The following is a 17,244-nucleotide window of genomic DNA, read 5'->3' on the forward strand; positions in this document are numbered from 1 at the left end:
CATTTAAAGAAAATTCATATTAACCGTTTAAAATCTAAATTTAGACGTTTTCATAATAATATTTTGTTAAATATGAAAACAAGTCATGCAAACCAAATTCAACACGGATTGAATTTTACTTAATGCATACACGCGTCCTCTCCGGCTCACAAAGCTGATCATTGCCTTCCTGTGGCTCGAGTGAGCAAGTGCAGCTTGTCACGTCACCACTGCACAAAATAATCCTCCTTAGCTCGTGACATACCCGGATGGAGGTCTGTAGAGCAAACTAGAAGGGTGGGGCGGGGAAACTTCAATATGAATGAGCCATAAAGAAAAGCGCTTTTTGCGAAGACAAAAACGATAATTGCTTTGATATTATATTCATATTCACACATAATATTCATAATTACAATAAAATGATAAAATACCTATTAGTAGTTTACATTACATTGTGAATGGTAAATAGATCCTGCATGTACTGGAAATATTTACTGATGATACAAAAATGAAGCCACATGTTAGTATACACAATACAAACATTTTTTTTAAGGTGCATGATACCGGCGTCACTTTGTGCTGGGATGTGGGCGACAGAAGGAGATGGAGAGAGCAGAGAGGGTGGGTGAGAGAGCCAGGGAGCTGCTTTCAGCACCACGTGAGTGGACAGCGCCACACAGGCGGCCAACTGCTGCATCTGCAAGCCACACTCAATATAGGACAAATATCACTGTGCATGCTCTAAGCACCACTGTTTTGCTGCAGCAAGTGTGTTGTGGTGTAACTGTGCTATATAAGCTGCTCTGTTGCCCAAACATATGTTAATGCATTTTTCAAGTGTTATTAGGAGAAAAAATCATGTGGATTGAAAAGTAGACATGCTATAGGTGCAATACAAAATCAGAGTACTACAGTACTAAACATGCGTATTTTTTTAGTTGTGCTTGATAAAAAATAGGATTTGGATCTTCTTCTAAACTGAGATAAGCAACCCCAAGTTTACAAAGTTTTTTTCCACTGCAAAAGTACTACAAAAGTAGTTGATGGGCTGCTGAAGGAGGAACTAACTGTCAACACGAATCACAATTTCTCATAAACTCATCGGCTGTCAGCCTGCCATTGAGAGTGAAAGATGTCAATTTCATTTTAACTGGGAGGGCATTCTAGCAATCATTCGCTGCCATGCCCTTCCGTGTCAAAATAGACTGGACGTCTACTGATGTCATTGGCAGCCAATAAATTAATATCCTTATTTTTTCATATAGATGTTATTTGAGGTTTCATGTATCAAATAAAGTTTGTCAATGTGAGACATTTGCCCCATATTGTTTATAACAGTGGTTCCCAACCTATTCCACTAAGGCACACTGTGGGTGCAGGATTTCATTCTTACCAAACAAGATGACAACACTTTTTCCCCAATCTGGTGTTTTACAAGTGCAATCAGTTGATTGCAGTCAGGTGTGGCTTGTTTTAGCAGAAGCCTCATTGGTTCAACTGTCTCTGCTGGATCGGCTGGAACAAAAACCAGGACCCACAGTGTGCCTTGAGGACTGGGTTGAAAACCCCTGGTTTATAAGAGCCAAAGATACAGCAATTTCTCATCACACACTTAAGTAGTGTACTGCTGTGTCGGAAGGAGGTCACCTGATTACATAAAGAAATGTGGTACTGATGAAGAGGAGGTGTGAACACTACAGATAAAACCACTCAGCTGTAGTTTTCAACCATACTCACTGGAGGATAACTGTGCTATGGTAAGAATGTACTGTAAGAAGTAAAACAACAAAAACCAAAAACAGACATTATGTGTAGAATTTAAAACAAAGCCAAATATAGGATTAAAGTACAATAAAATGACATCAGGATGTAGCTTGTATCATATGCGTGGTGTTCGAATGCTCAGTGAATTATTAATGATGTGCAGTTTTTCTCTACTTCGTTAACCATTGAGGTACAATGTTGACAATTATCAAATGTTTACATCAGTAATCATTGATTCATTGAAGTTAGGCTAGGTTTGGGTAGAGATGATGGAATCAAATCAATTAGCTGAGGATATGACTTCATAAAATGTGCCGACAAAACTTTCATACTTTGAATTTAATAATCCCCCTATATCCATGTAATGTAATTCAAACACGTATCTTTAGATAGACATACTTTAATATGAAGTCTGTAACGTTTGAAGTTTCTGTATGGCATAATGCACAATAATTGAATCTTTTTGTGTGTGTGTGTGTTTTTTTTGATGACCAAATGTTGTTAGGGAAGAAAGTTTTTATATTGGTCAACATATATGCTTACTGCTCAAGTCTTACATTGAAGAACAGTTACTACAAAAAGATTTTAAAAAATGTTTTATACATATAAAAGGCTTACTGGTTAGTAGATATGGAACCTTTTGAAGAATTTGTGGTGGAATATTATATTTTGGATGCATTTCATCTCAGTTTGACCAAACAAAACAGACAAAAAGGATAATCCATTTGCTTCCGTCTTTTGCAGCATTTATGGTGGGTGTACATAGATGTGTCAGCCAAAGTAGAAGTGTCATAATGTACTGCCGGCACATGTGTGCAATGATCAACAATAGATGTTTGCTCAACATTGCTTTGTTTACATGTGCTTGAAAGTGTGTGTTAAAAATAGAGGAAGTTTTTCTTACCTTATTTTGGAGAAAGATGGTTGAAGAGGAGTAAAGGATGCAGAGATCGTCATTAGTCGACCAAAGGAGACATGAAAGAAAGAAAAAGACGGGAAAAAAGGCATAGTGGTTAGAATGGTGGTAAAAACACTTACTCTGGATTTGGCAAGCTTGAAAACCAACATACTTACCATGTGATTTACACAAAAATGTGACATCATTTGTGTGTGTTAAAATTAGGTTAGTTTTGATACAAATGTCCCTTTTGTATTAGAATAGTTGTGTTCTAATTAATGGCAATGTGTTTCCATTTGTATGTGAGCCTCTCTTTCTCATTCTTTTTTAGAGCAAGTCTTCCATAGCACAATTTTGGCATACAAAAGATAATGCTGCAACAAAAGGATTTAAAAATATGAACTGTAAACCACTACAAGATCTACTACAAGATATGTATATAGGGGCTCATGCTGAAAGACAAAAATCAGACCAAATAAGTAATAGTAAGTATATTCATGCAACCATTGCAACTCCCTGTTGTATTTTGGGAGACGGGTAGTAGGTTTGAACAAAATATTAAAAGGGCTTGAATATACAAATAATCTTTGTTATAAAATGACTACTCTCAAACAAACACGATGATAATAATAGGAGGCAATACTAAAAAAAACCCCTGCATTTATGATCCAAGCACAAATCCTATAATCTGCTGGCTCACAACGTCAGTACCCTCAAAGCAACAGCAGAGGGCCTAGAGGCGATGGCCAGTGTCAAATGCTTTCTTTATTAATGACTTTTTATAATGGCCGACAGCCTTTGTGCATGCAGATTATAATAAAATACATAACAATACATTATATTCAATCAGGAATCTTGCAGTTTGTTCACAGCAAACATTGTGTCTCCAAAATAAAACTACATGGGCATTTAATTAGAATAACATTTTATTATCGGCATATACCGGTAACATGACCACTAAGAATGCATGTGCCTTGTAAACTCGTGTCACTGTAATCGTGATGTTTACTGTAACTGGGCCATATTAACCAAATAGATCGGCTACATCAATCACAACAAATTTTAAAAGCAACCGTGATCACCCTCCCCCCCCTGCTATTCTCCCTTATCCTCATCATCGACAGTATCAGCCACCCCCTCCTGTTATGAGAATGCTGCACCTCCCTGCCTAAAACAGGGGTGTTTGTTGTTCTCAGCCTGGACACACATAAGAGATGCCTCTGCTGCTCACCCCTATAACTCAAAATGGTAAAACCCTGCCAGTGAGTCAGCTTGTTGCTATGGTAACATCCAACCTTGCATCCCACCCAGTTTCCTATATGTTGGCAACTGTGGTATAAGAAACGGGGAAATAGTGTGGAAAAACAAGACTGAAGAAAAAAAATGAATTAACATGAGGCTTTGATAGATGACAGTGTGTCCTTTAAGATGCAATAATGACTGCAGGAAATTGTCACAAAACTCATACTTCTAAAACAAGGTCATCTATAATAAGGAAGAAATTACATCATTTTACTTTGAGCGTTTTAAAGGATAAAATGGAAGTCTCACTTAGCAATCTATCGCTCCCTTTCTCTTTGCTGCAGAGTGGTGCAGCTGGAGCGGGGGAGGGGTGCTTGCAGACAAGCAGATCAGGAGGAAAGAGGCAGCAAGACTTGGGGGAAACAAGAATGGTTATGGCACAGTAGCCGTCTTTTATGTCAGGAGGTAGCTCTTAAACAATAAGTTAATGTCCTATTTGATACATGCTGTAGTATGAAAGAAGCCTAAAATATTGCATATATGACTGCAACATTGAAACATTTAACCAGATAAGAAAGCATTATACCATGCAGTGTCACTTTCTATTTATTTTAGAATATCTTTGAGGGATGTATAGTATCAAATAAATGTTATACAATAGAATTAGATTCAACACTAGAGTGTGCAGATGGACTTATGTCTCTGCCTGCTTGACACCTTGGCCAATGTCCCACATTACACTGTCATGGCTAATCTTTAATGTAATCCTGAGCTGAGATTTGGTCAGTTGAAGAAGACTACAAAAGCGCACATTCCTTAACAATTGCAAAATATACTGTATATCATACACTTGTACTCAACAATAACATTCTACCTTCTCTACGATATGTGAAGTATTGTTATGATCATTTATATCTGACAGGCAAATTAAAATGAAGCACAGTCGGCCGAAAACAAGGATGCCACTAGACCTCAAATATCGTTAGCCTAGTGATATTTTGGCCAAATTGTAATTAAAATTCTGATACTTTCCTATCACTGCAGCGTCATCCTGCCTTTTTGCCTTTGTTCCCAGACCAGCATACTATTCATATGATACATTTACAGTATGAATCAAAGAATCCTTGGAAACTTGCAGAAAAATTTGTTTGTTCTTGTTCTCTGAAACATTCAAATATCAGTATGGTGATTATGCTATTAGGCCAACGATATGTAACAAACTAATGCAGACATACACCATAAAACATGCATAATGTCCGCACATGAATGCAATATGGTAATGAGGTTATTGTCACCAGTTTGAGAACACAGTAAACAAACGTCGACCATTGCAAGGGAATGTGCTCTAGTTGCTTCATCACATTGTTCTAATTTTGTGCCCTGTTCTTATTATTACAGGGTACAAAGAACAATAAGGGACCTGGCGAAGCAAAGGACAGGGCATGTGATGGAATTCATGATGCTCTTTATGATGCTCACCACCCCCCAAAAAAAGATGCAGAATTGCAGATTGACAATGACGCTCAGAAAACACAATCTTCCGGCAGTATTGAAAACAATCACACAGTCATTTGTCAATGTGATAAGCACACATGGTTCAACATAAATACATCTAATATTGATAGATATAACACAGTATATTAGAAAGGGACAAAAACAGTTTACCAGCTCATGAATTAAGGAAATGGCAAATAAATTGGGATGCAAAATCAATTAAGTACTTGGTCATAAAGATAAATAAAGATTTTTTTTTAAAAAATTATATCAAAGTAATTATATTACACAAATAGATGAGACAATAAGAGAGGACATGGAAAGATAGCCTACCTACTCACTGGGATTGGGTGAAAGGGTAAACGTAGTAAAGATGAATATATTGCCACGTCTACTTTATCTGTTTTTGTCCTTGTCTGTTAATATTCCAAAAGACCACTTTCTCAAATGGGATAGGAGCATAACTCGATTTTTATGGGAAGACCACGAATAGGATACACTACATTACAAATAAGTAAAGATAAATGTGGTGGGCGCTTCCAAACCTGAAACACTATTTTCAAGATGCACAGTTTAGACATTTGATCTGTTGGTGTAATGAGGGATATACGGCAAAATGGAAAGATAAAGACGTTTTTTTTCACAGAAGTACCTGGTACAATCACAAATTGGACAAAACCAAAACCTAACTCAAAAAATTCGAGGATCGAGCTGGCAATGTGGTAATGTCTTTTACATTAGACGTATGGTACTCTGTAGTGAAACATTTAAGGACAAATAAAGGAATTACAGCTATAAGTGGTTAAAAGGGGAGAAATAAAAAGTTTCCAAGAACTGAAAAATACTATATCTAACAAAGACTATTTTTTAGATATTGCAAATAAGTACTATAATACTATATGTGAAAATGAAATGGGAAAGAGCTGGGCGAACTTATACCGGAGGAGAAATGGAACAACATGTGGCGATCACACTTATCAACGTCACAATCTCCTAAATGGAAGAAGTCCAATTGGCGGCTAACACATTAGGCTGAAGATAAAAGAATATTTGTTTTGGAAAAACTGGGGGAAGTGGATGACTTACAGGGAAAAAGGTGTATAATATGGAACTCTGACTCATCATGATAGAGGGGAACACAGGCTCGTTTGGTGCTTACTAGTTCTATTTTTCTTTTATGTTTGGTGTTGGTGTTTGCTCTGTTGTGGGCAGTGTCGTGTCCGTGTTTTTGTGTAAAAATTTAAAATAAATAAAAAAAATTTTATACTGTATATAAAGGGACGAAAAAATCCGTACATTAATTCAAGAGCTTTATCCCCAAAAATATTTTTTAATCTAGAAAAAAAAAAACTATTCTTTACCAATTAATTTTTGTTTTGTTTTACTCCAAATGAAGCTGCAAAATAGATTTAATGAATAAAATCCACATGTCTGGGCTGCACAGCACCCATGGTCACAACATTAAAGAGATGCAATATGAAAACTGTATAAAGAAAAACAGAATAACAGAAAAGGTAAACTACAATTAGCGAGGGACATAAGGATATGGAGAGGAAAGGATTATTCATTTAAGAGCTAAAAACAAAGACATGCATAAACTATAATTGGGTTGGCAGTTACTGGTAGCCTTTTTCCCAGAACAAGAGCAAATTTTTTGTCATCATCACACCACACCCTCCCACTGAGCATCATCCACAAATGACACATGCACTGCAGGCAGTGTTCCTGACCAACAACACAATAACAGTCTGTGTGAAACCGCCACAGCTGTGAGGTCTCATTGCTTGTCATTCCATAATCAGTTAGTTAGCCCACTTTCACCCACTGTCCTAGTTTAAACATCCACTCATAGTTAGTTACATAACCTCTCCCCCTCCATCCTATCCCTTTGTCTTTCATTCCGCCACTTTAAAAAGCTCACAGTCTCTGCCTATCCCAGTGCTTGCAGCCTAATATAACTGTTGCCATGCACGCAACACATTTTAATTCACAAAGGCAGCTGCGGAGCAAAATGGCTGCCGCACATCACAAACACAAGAAAGTGCTGCACAGGGATGCTGGACCATGTGCCTCTTCCCCTCCCCCGCTGCCTGCCTCCATCCCTTTCTCCATCACGCTGATTTCGCCCACTCACAGACTAAGCATTAAATCCTCTCATTGAAACACACATGAAAATTACAGTATTGCAACACAATTTGTATTATAAATTCCATTAGCTGTCTATTCTGGTTTTTTTTGTCCCCATGTGTGGCTGTACCAGGCATGTTAAGGAAATAGGTCACTGAAAAAGTAGTGCACTGCATGCTTGTGTTTTCTGTGTGAGAGACATCAGCCATGAGCTTGAGTAGGGATAAAACGCCCCTGTGTTGCTAGAGAGTTTTTCGTGATTACAAATATAATGAAGCAACTACCTGGTACAAAGAATCTGATTAACACACATACCGACAAATACTACATATACAAACTAAATATGTGTGAATGGAATTGGTTTTAAAGAACTCATACATATGTTAATCTTGCTGTTTATATCATTATTAAGGAAGTTTATACAATAGCTCATCAAGCGGCCATTTTAATAGCTAATATGAAACATTTAACATCTTAGTTAGAGGCCATATTCATTTATTTGGAATGCCGATGCATGTTGTTCTACATCTGTTGTTATTTTAATATACAGGTGATAAAGTCAATGGTCACTCAACAATCAAACTGTCAAGTATTTGTGATAGAAGATTTTGTTACAAAAAAAAAAAGTATTAGAAATCTTAATGTACCATGATTAAATATAATTATTTAGCAATTCTTCACCACATTTTAAGTAAAAAAAAAAAAAAAAAAAAAAAATCCAGAATTACTTATGACTTGAAAGGGAGAAACAGTTAACTGTGCTTTGTTTATGATGGTGGACAAGGGGGAACACACAAATAAACAATAAATAAATAGATACATAAAACAATAAAAGATATAGGTTGTTCCTTTCATATACTCCTTTCATATACTTTTTTTTTTAACCATCACTGGCACTGAAAGATCACAGATTCACTGCCAATCCTCCCAGTTTAAATGAATTGGATGTCTGTCACCATCGATAGGATGCAATAAGTGTTATTTCTGTAAAGTATTTCTGTTTTCATTCATTTGTATTTAATGAATTTAGCTTTTATTAACATATTAATAATAATAAAAAAAAAAAATTAAAAGTACAATAATGATTAATAAAAATAAATATTGATATGTAAGCGTTTTTAATGACAAAAAAATGCCAGTTGCCCAACAAAGGGCTAAAGATCTTAGGTGTCAACTTTTGAATAGTTGCTCACTGTAGCGACCACTGTCCTTTAAAGGGCTATGGTCATCACAACTGGTTTGACATAAAGCAGGGGTGCCTAAACTGGTCCTCAAGGGCCACTATGGGTCCTGGTTTTTGTACCTACCGATTGAGCACAGATTGTTTAACCATTGAGGTTTCTGCAAACACAAGCAGCACATGGCTACAATCAATTGATTATACTTGTAGGCAAGGGCGCAGGTTTGCTTTGGGACGGGACGGACACAGCACTACCAACTTTACAGGATGGTAAAATTGTCCCCACCAACTTTTACGCAACCTTATTTGCATTATATAATGACTCAATTATATAGGTAATTTAGCTTGTCTTTATAAGTATAGAATTAACCCTATCATTATTAAGTGAATTACAGTACTTTCAATATGTTCAGACTTACATTGACCCCTTTTTCCTTGCTGAATGTGCCAGTCCATTTTTTTCCTCAAACACAAGTTTGATTGGCTGATGACTTGACCCCTCCCCTCCCTACACAAACACAGAAACTCGTTCACAGGCGGTGCTCTGTCAAAATTTTCACCCTGATAATATTTTGCTCCCGAAGCTTTTGTGGTGATGGATAAGCACTCTTTTACATTCAGTTGGTCTCTCAATGTTATCCAAAGGTGCTAAATAAACAAGTTACATCATAAACATACACTTCCAACATGAATATGGCATAAATAAATGCTTAAAGACACAGCGAAGACGTTAACAGTGAGAGAGCCCTGTGCAGTTGAGTTGTGGGCAGCCATATGGCAGGATGTGTCTGAGGAGAACTTTTCAACATGTCCGTCCATGATCAAACGTGAGTAAATATGCCTTTCTTTATCGAAAGTTTGTGGAGTTTACTTTGAAACCGCTGTATTAGCGGCCATTTTCAACATTACGGGCATGCGCAGAACCGTTTATTTTTTGTATTCCTGGCTAGTTAAGAGATTATGAACAAGTTTGTATTTCTTGCGTATACTAATATAATTTGTGTTTAAACTTGCTTATGAAATCCAGACACTTATTCTGGAAGTTTTCAAAATGTTTATTTAGTAGTTTTTGAAAACAAAGGTTTGAATCGAACGGTGTATCACCTGAACCAGTACATATGCACTGCAAAAACCCACCTCCTTTAAACTGGAAAAGATAATTACCTTGTTTTCAGTGTAAATCTACTAAAAACAGGTGAAATTATCTTCTAGTGTGTCAAGTAAATTTTACTCTGATTTCTTGAAATAAGAAAAATAGCTAGCTGAAAATAAACAGACTTATTTTAAGCAAAAAAAAAAAAAAAAAAAAAAAAAAAAAACCTTGAATTTTTATAATTTAAAAAACTTATTTGTCAGAAATGTTTTTCATTCAAGAATAGATATTGTTCAAAAGTCCAAACATTATTTGAAAGCAATTTTTTCTTGACACATTAATCTGTTAACTAGCCTTTAACACTCAAAACAAGAATGGGGAAAATTATTCGACTAGATTTATGAAAAAATATTTGATAAAGACGTTATAAATTTGCAGTGTGAAAGTTAGTGTAAGTCGATTCAGATTTATTTTGCATTAATCACTTAGCCTTTCAATTAATTAGGTTCATATTGGTCAGAAATGTAGCCCTTACCCCCATTCACCCAATCTGTTTGGTTTTTTAATGTCCCGTTCCCAGCTAAAAGTGTACATGCAGGTTATGCTGTTATATCGTCCCTACCAATACTAAAACCAATCCTACACCCTTGTTTGTAGGACACCAGATTGGTGCAAATGTGCCATCCTGTTTTGTTGGAAAGAAATCCTGCACCCGCTGCTGCCCTATGTGGAATAGTTTGGGGACAGCTGAAGTAGAGTGTGTAAAATAAGATGTAAAAAAAAGTTACCACAATCAAGGACAAAAAACGACCTATATGTCCACATCCTAAAAAATGTTTTCAGTGTTTGAAGCGATGTTTATGGTTAGTATGCAGTATCTAAACAGGTAGTAGTTTTTAAAAGGGAACCAAATAATCAAATCTCACCTCAGCCACCAAAGTTTCAGAGTCTGTTTTAGGCCTTGGTATTGTCCTACTATGTTCACCATTCAAAGTGTTCTGGCTGAATTGTCGTGAAAACATCAAGTCACTCTTCCTGGAATCAGTAGTTCCGCACACGTCATAGCTGAACGCCGGCTTCAGCGTACCAGTGCCGTCTACGTCAGCGTAAAGTGGCGGGTAATAAGGAATAACCGGGAGTTTTCCATTTGATTTAAAAAACAGGCGTTCTTGACGCCATCTGTATACTTTGACTGATATAATAAGCAGCAAGCAGGTGATGAAGAGGAAGGAGACCACAGCCAAGGCCAAGACTAAGTAAAAAGTCAGCTTGTCATTGTACTCCTTGTCATGCGTGCTAAAGTCTGTGAACTCTGACAGCACTTCAGGGAAGCTGTCTGCCACCAACACATTAACAATGACTGTTGCTGAGCGGGACGGTTGTCCATTGTCCTCCACTACAACAATCAGTCGTTGTTTGACAGCATCTTTATCAGTCACTTGGCGGACAGTTCTTATTTCTCCATTGTGGAGGCCCACTTCAAACAGCGCCCTGTCTGTGGGTTTCTGCACTTTATACGAGAGCCATGCGTTCTGTCCAGAGTCCACGTCCACAGCGACCACTTTAGTCACAAGGTAGCCCACGTCTGCCGAACGAGGTACCATTTCAGCCAGCACTGAGCCTCCTGTCTGGACTGGGTATAGGACCTGAGGCCCGTTGTCATTAGCGTCTTGGATCAAGATGGCCACACTCACGTTGCTGCTCAGTGGAGGGGAGCCTCCATCCTGAGCTCTGACGCGGATGTGGAACTCTCTAGTTTGCTCATAGTCGAAAGAACGTACGGCAAGTATCTCCCCACTTTCTGCATTCACCGTAAAATAGGCAGAAGCTGACATCCCGTTAAGCTTGACATCTTCAAGAAAATAGGAAACACGCGCATTGTTTCCTGCGTCTTCATCGCTGGCTTGGACGGTAAGAAGTGACACACCAGGGGAGTTATTTTCAGTAGCAGAGGTAGAATACGACGTGTGTGTAAACATGGGAGCGTGGTCATTTACGTCTGATAATTTCAAATGAATGGTCTTATTAGTAGAGCGAGGTGGAGTGCCCTCATCTATTGCTGTTATTGTTATGTTATATTCCGGCACTGTTTCTCGGTCTAAAACGTCATCGGAAACCAAACTGTAGAAATTGTGCGATGAAGATTTTATTTTGAAGGGCAAATCCAGGCTAATGAAACACTTGACTTCACCATTCTTACCAGAGTCTAAGTCTTTAATATTCAGCATGGCTATTGTTGTTTCAAGGGGCGAATCCTCCAATATTGGATTGGACAGTGAAAGAATGCTTATGACAGGCGCATTGTCATTTAAATCAAGCACTTCGACCAACACCTTACACGTGTCCCTCAATCCTCCTTTATCTGTAGCATCCACGTCTATTTCATACTGTTTGACTTTTTCATAATTGAGCTCACCCATTACGGAGATTTCACCTGTATTTGCATTAATACTAAACACAGAAGAGGCCACGTCGCTGTTCTGCGAGAATGAATACAAAACCTCACCATTTGCTCCTTTATCTGCATCCGTTGCACTAACTTGTAAAATATTCGTTCCCCCTGGTGCGTTTTCAGCTATGGTTACTGTGTAACCGGACTGTTTGAAAACTGGTGCATTGTCATTTGCATCCACTACAATGACGTTTATTTTTATAGAGTTTGATTTGGGAGGGTCGCCGCCATCATAGGCAGTGAGAGTCAGCTTGTGTTCCTCCTGAATTTCTCTGTCTAGCAAAGAATCAAGTATCATTTCAGCATATTTGGTGCCATCAGGGCGAGACAGTATATTTAATTTAAAATGATCTATTGGACTAAGTTTATACGAATGCAGTGTATTCGAACCTACGTCTAGATCTTTGGCGCTGTCGAGTGGAAAGCGAGCCCCCTTTACTGCCGATTCACTAATTTCAAAATGCATTTCCCTCTTTGCAAATACAGGTGCGTTATCATTTATGTCAAGAATTTCGACATCGACATGATGGAGCTCCATGGGGTTATTTAGGATGATTTGGAAATGCAGAGAGCAAGGAGACACTTGGCCGCACCTTTCCTCTCTGTCTATTCTCTGCTTGATTTCGAGCGTTCCTCTCTCCACATTAAGAGTAATGTACTCACTGCTGTCCTCGGTAAATATTCTTGCTCTGCCGGATTTTACTCTCTTGGCATCCAAACCGAGATCCTGTACGATATTCCCAACAATGGATCCTATAGCCATCTCCTCGGGGATGGAATAACGCACATGTGTGGCTGCCATATCTGCGACATACAGGCAGAAAAACAGCGACCTCCAAACAAAAAAGAAAAAACGCATTGTGTTTTTTCCCTTTTAAAAATAAAATTAAAATAATAAAATCCTTCCACCAATCAAGTGCATCGAGTTTGTGGGGAAACGAGAACCGGTTCAGTCGCTGCGCCTTTGTACGACACGAAATGAAACTGACCAAATAAAACAAGCAGACGTACTCTCATGTTTTTTGCTTTATCCTCACATTGGCCGACAGCGGCACTTAGAGACCAAAATAGATATTGCAGTTACTGAATAGCAATTGAAATGAATGCATACAGAACTAACATTAAAGAGCATGATGGCAAATATATTATTTTGGATCATCTACTCTAAGATTGAACTGAGACTTGGGTTTGGACTGATATTTTTTCTAAAGTAATTTCAATGTTGCACATAATAACAAACTTCCGAAGATGAGAATGTCATAAAAGTGTTTCAAATAATTAGTTTGCTAAATAAATGTTAATCGAACCAAAAGGAATCCAAGTGGAAGACAGAACAGACGATGATAATTCAAGGTGCTGTCCGTGGTTCTGAAATACGAGGCCTTGCAGTTGCAGCTGTGTTTAGACTCTGACAAGAACTTATACGTCTAGTTATTCTTTCGTCTACACACTAAGGATTTAAAAAGCTGGTATTTCAAGTGGTCTCATTCAATTGTAATTTCAGAGTTATTGTGCAGAAATGTGCAAATATGCCAATTTTGACAGAGGCTCTGGCATAAAACAAAAATCTAAATCTGGGCAAAGAGGAGGAGGGAGTGAGAGAAAGCACTTGTGAGCTCAACAATTTCAAAAAGCTTTTAGGCACTAAAAGAACACAAAAGATTCTTTCATAAGATAAGATTGAACCATGGTGAGGAAGGAACAGAGCTCATGTTTCAGGCATGATGGTAGTGCTATGACATGGGTTAGCTGCTGAGTAAAAATGTCAGTGCTATTAAAAATCCATGGAGCAGTTGGATTAAAGACTAAAAAACCTAGTTGAAAAGCTAATAAAATAAAGATTATTTGATGGGCAGGTTAATGGCCTCAACAGAAACCAATTAATAAATTGTGGCGCATTACAAATGGCAGCTTTTTTTTTTTTTTTTAATTGTTATTATATATAAATGCTGAACAAAAAAGTACTGTAATCATAACAAAGTCTAACCTCAAAAGGAGAGTCCGGTTCATCCAGGATATTCTTTTCCCTATAAATCTTCTGCATGGTCCCTGTAGAACTTGGATCCATCACCAGAACATTCTGACTTGCAGCCCTGTCCAATTTACAGTCACTTTTCCTGGAATCAGTCGTCCTGCACACCTCATAGTTGTAAGCGTGCGGGAGAGTCCCTGTCCCCAAAGTATCCGAATAGCGTGGCGGATAATAAGGTATGACGGGCAGGTTGGAGTGGTACATGATACGAGACTGTCTCCACCTGTACACTTTGACTGATATGATAAGTAGCAAGCAGACAATGAAGAGGAAGGAGACCACGGCCAAAGCCAAGACTAGGTAAAAAGTCATCTTGTCATTGTACTCCTTGTCGTGCATGCTAAAGTCAGTGAACTCTGACAACACTTCAGGGAAGCTATCTGCAACTGCAACATTAACAATGACTGTAGCTGAACGAGAGGGCTGCCCATTGTCCTCTACTACAACAGTCAGTCGTTGTTTGAGAGCATCTTTATCAGTCACTTGGCGGACAGTTCTTACTTCTCCATTGTGGAGGCCCACTTCAAACAACGCCCTTTCTGAGGCCTTGTGCACTTTATATGAGAGCCAGGCATTCTGTCCAGAGTCTACATCCACAGCCACCACTTTAGTCACAAGGTAGCCCACGTCTGCCGAGCGAGGAACCATTTCAGCCAGCAAAGAGCCGCCTGTCTGGACTGGGTAGAGGACCTGAGGGCCATTGTCGTTGGCATCCTGGATCAGGATGGTCACGCTCACATTGCTGCTCAGAGGAGGGGAGCCGCCATCCTGAGCTCTGACGCGGAAGTGGAATTCTTTGAGTTGCTCATAGTCAAAAGAACGAACTGCATGGATGACTCCACTCTCAGCACTAACAGACACATATGAGGAGACTGGCACGCCATTAACAGAGGAGTCCTCCAATATGTAGGAAATGCGAGCATTCTGGTTCCAGTCAGCATCACTGGCTTTTACAGTCATTATAGAGAGACCAGGTGTGTTGTTTTCAACAATGTTAGCCTCATATGAGCTCCTCTCAAAGCCAGGCATGTTGTCATTCACATCCGAGATGTGTAAAGTGAGAGTGATGCTGCTGGAAAGGGAAGGCACACCCTCATCAGAACATGTCACTGTGATATTATAGTTAGACGACCTTTCTCTGTCTAAGTCCCCGTCTGTAACAACACTGTAAAAAGTACTTCTGGATGTGACTTTGAAAGGTATATTATCATTAATAACACAATTTACCCTACCATTCTCTTCAGAATCTGGATCATTTACACTCATCACTGCTATCACTGTATTGGCAGGTAAATCCTCCTCCACTGAAGTAGATGATGAAATAAGTTGAATGAGGGGAGTATTGTCATTTACATCGCCCACTTCAATAATCACCTTGCTTGAATCAGAGAGACCACCTCGATCAATTGCCTCTATATCAATCTCATATTTTTGGGCCTTTTCATAATCTATAGGACCTTTCAATAGAAAATTTCCATCTTGAGTTATGTCAAATAGTTTGGAAATGCTCCTCATGCTGTTTCCAATGACATAATTCACTTCTCCATTTGACCCTTTGTCTGCATCAGATGCACTCACTTGAGTAATGAGAGTCCCTGAGGCGGAGTTTTCATTCAGGCTTGCTTTGTAAAGACTTTGTGTAAAAACAGGAGCATTATCATTAGCGTCTAACACTTTGATTTGAATCTGCATTGTACCTGACCTCTGTGGTTCGCCTCCATCTTGTGCCGTTAAGAGCAATGTTACAAATTCCTGTCTTTCTCTGTCCAAGGGCTTTTGTAATACCATTTCCACCTTTTTACCGCCATCGGACTGTCTGTGTAATTTGAGAATAAAATGATCAGTCGGTTTAAGTGTGTAGCTTTGAAGCCCATTCAAACCTATATCAGGGTCTATTGCTTTCTCTAACATGAATTTAGAACCAACAACAGCAGTCTCGCTTATCTCCAACACCCTACCTTCCTTTTCAAAGACGGGGTCATTGTCGTTTATGTCCGTGATCTCAACAGTCACGGGAAATATTTCAATCGGCTGTTCTAATGCGATTTGAAAATGCAGTGCACAAGGCGTTGTCTGGCCACATATAGCTTCGCGATCTATTCGCTCGTTTATAACCAGCACTCCTTTTTCCTTGACGAGCTGGACGTAATTAGCGCTGCCCCCCGTGTGGATGCGAGCTTTACCAGACTGTAAGCGTTTGATGTCCAGTCCCAAATCCTGAGCTATGTTGCCGATGAACGATCCTTTGGTCATCTCCTCGGGAATAGAATAGCTGACATGTCCGAGCACCGAAGGAAAGCAGAGCGCGCAGATAAATAACAGCGCGTGCGGTCTCATTGTTTAACGAGACGTCTCTGCCTGACGCCTCAAAATGCAGTCGTCTTTCACCGTTTGGAATGCGAGGAAAAATACACGAAAACAAAGCCCAATGACAAAAAAACCCAACAAAAAACAAATGTGCTGAAAATATGCCAGAGTAATTTTCCGGGAGTGGTATTCAATCCAGCACGGGCTGTCTGTTACGTTTCCATGTCCTTTATTGACTGAGCAAGCACGGGAGATGTGCTGATATAAATGCACACTTTAAAAAAATACTCAGACGAAGGGCAACAGCGGCCCGACGAGTCCATACCATGTAACTACATACAGACTGAACATTACGTCCACTGAATGTATAATTTGAGCACGCAACCAAAAATGTATGACTAACATGGACAAAATCAAATAAGTCCATGATAAATTACTCATTTAAAATAGAATTGATATTCACTTGAGTAACTTTTACTTGAAAAAAAAAAAAAAAAAAAAAACTCTCCTATTTGTTTTTGTTTTTCTTTTAAGCAAAAAACAAATGAGTGCAATGAGGAAAGAATATAGGAAGCACAATCTGCATAGGCATTGAGTGAAGGAAAAAGAAACCAGTTATGTCGCTGTCCAGAGTTCTGAAACGTCCTCAGTCAACGTGTTTCACTCAAACAATAAA

General features: G+C 38.7%; 1 protein-coding gene across 37 annotated transcripts in view; it reads right to left on the minus strand.

Annotated features, from left to right (window-relative positions):
- The window catches only part of LOC130923821 (protocadherin gamma-C5-like), a 313,176-nt gene that overhangs the window by 51,567 nt on the left and 244,365 nt on the right, over positions 1-17,244 (minus strand). For 2 of the 37 annotated variants that reach the window (XM_057849877.1, XM_057849865.1), the window contains exon 1: positions 10,704-13,953. The exons of 34 other annotated variants lie outside the window; for them this stretch is intronic. In XM_057849877.1, the coding sequence (XP_057705860.1) occupies positions 10,704-13,088 (2,385 nt within the window). In that variant the 5' untranslated portion in view covers positions 13,089-13,953. Of the gene's footprint in view, positions 1-10,703; positions 13,954-14,216; positions 17,235-17,244 lie in introns of those variants that run through there. One more of the 37 variants, XM_057849869.1, reaches the window with a different exon arrangement.

The sequence above is a fragment of the Corythoichthys intestinalis genome, chromosome 11 (genome assembly GCF_030265065.1).
Source record: "Corythoichthys intestinalis isolate RoL2023-P3 chromosome 11, ASM3026506v1, whole genome shotgun sequence".
In the NCBI taxonomy this organism is placed as follows: Eukaryota; Metazoa; Chordata; class Actinopteri; order Syngnathiformes; family Syngnathidae; genus Corythoichthys; species Corythoichthys intestinalis.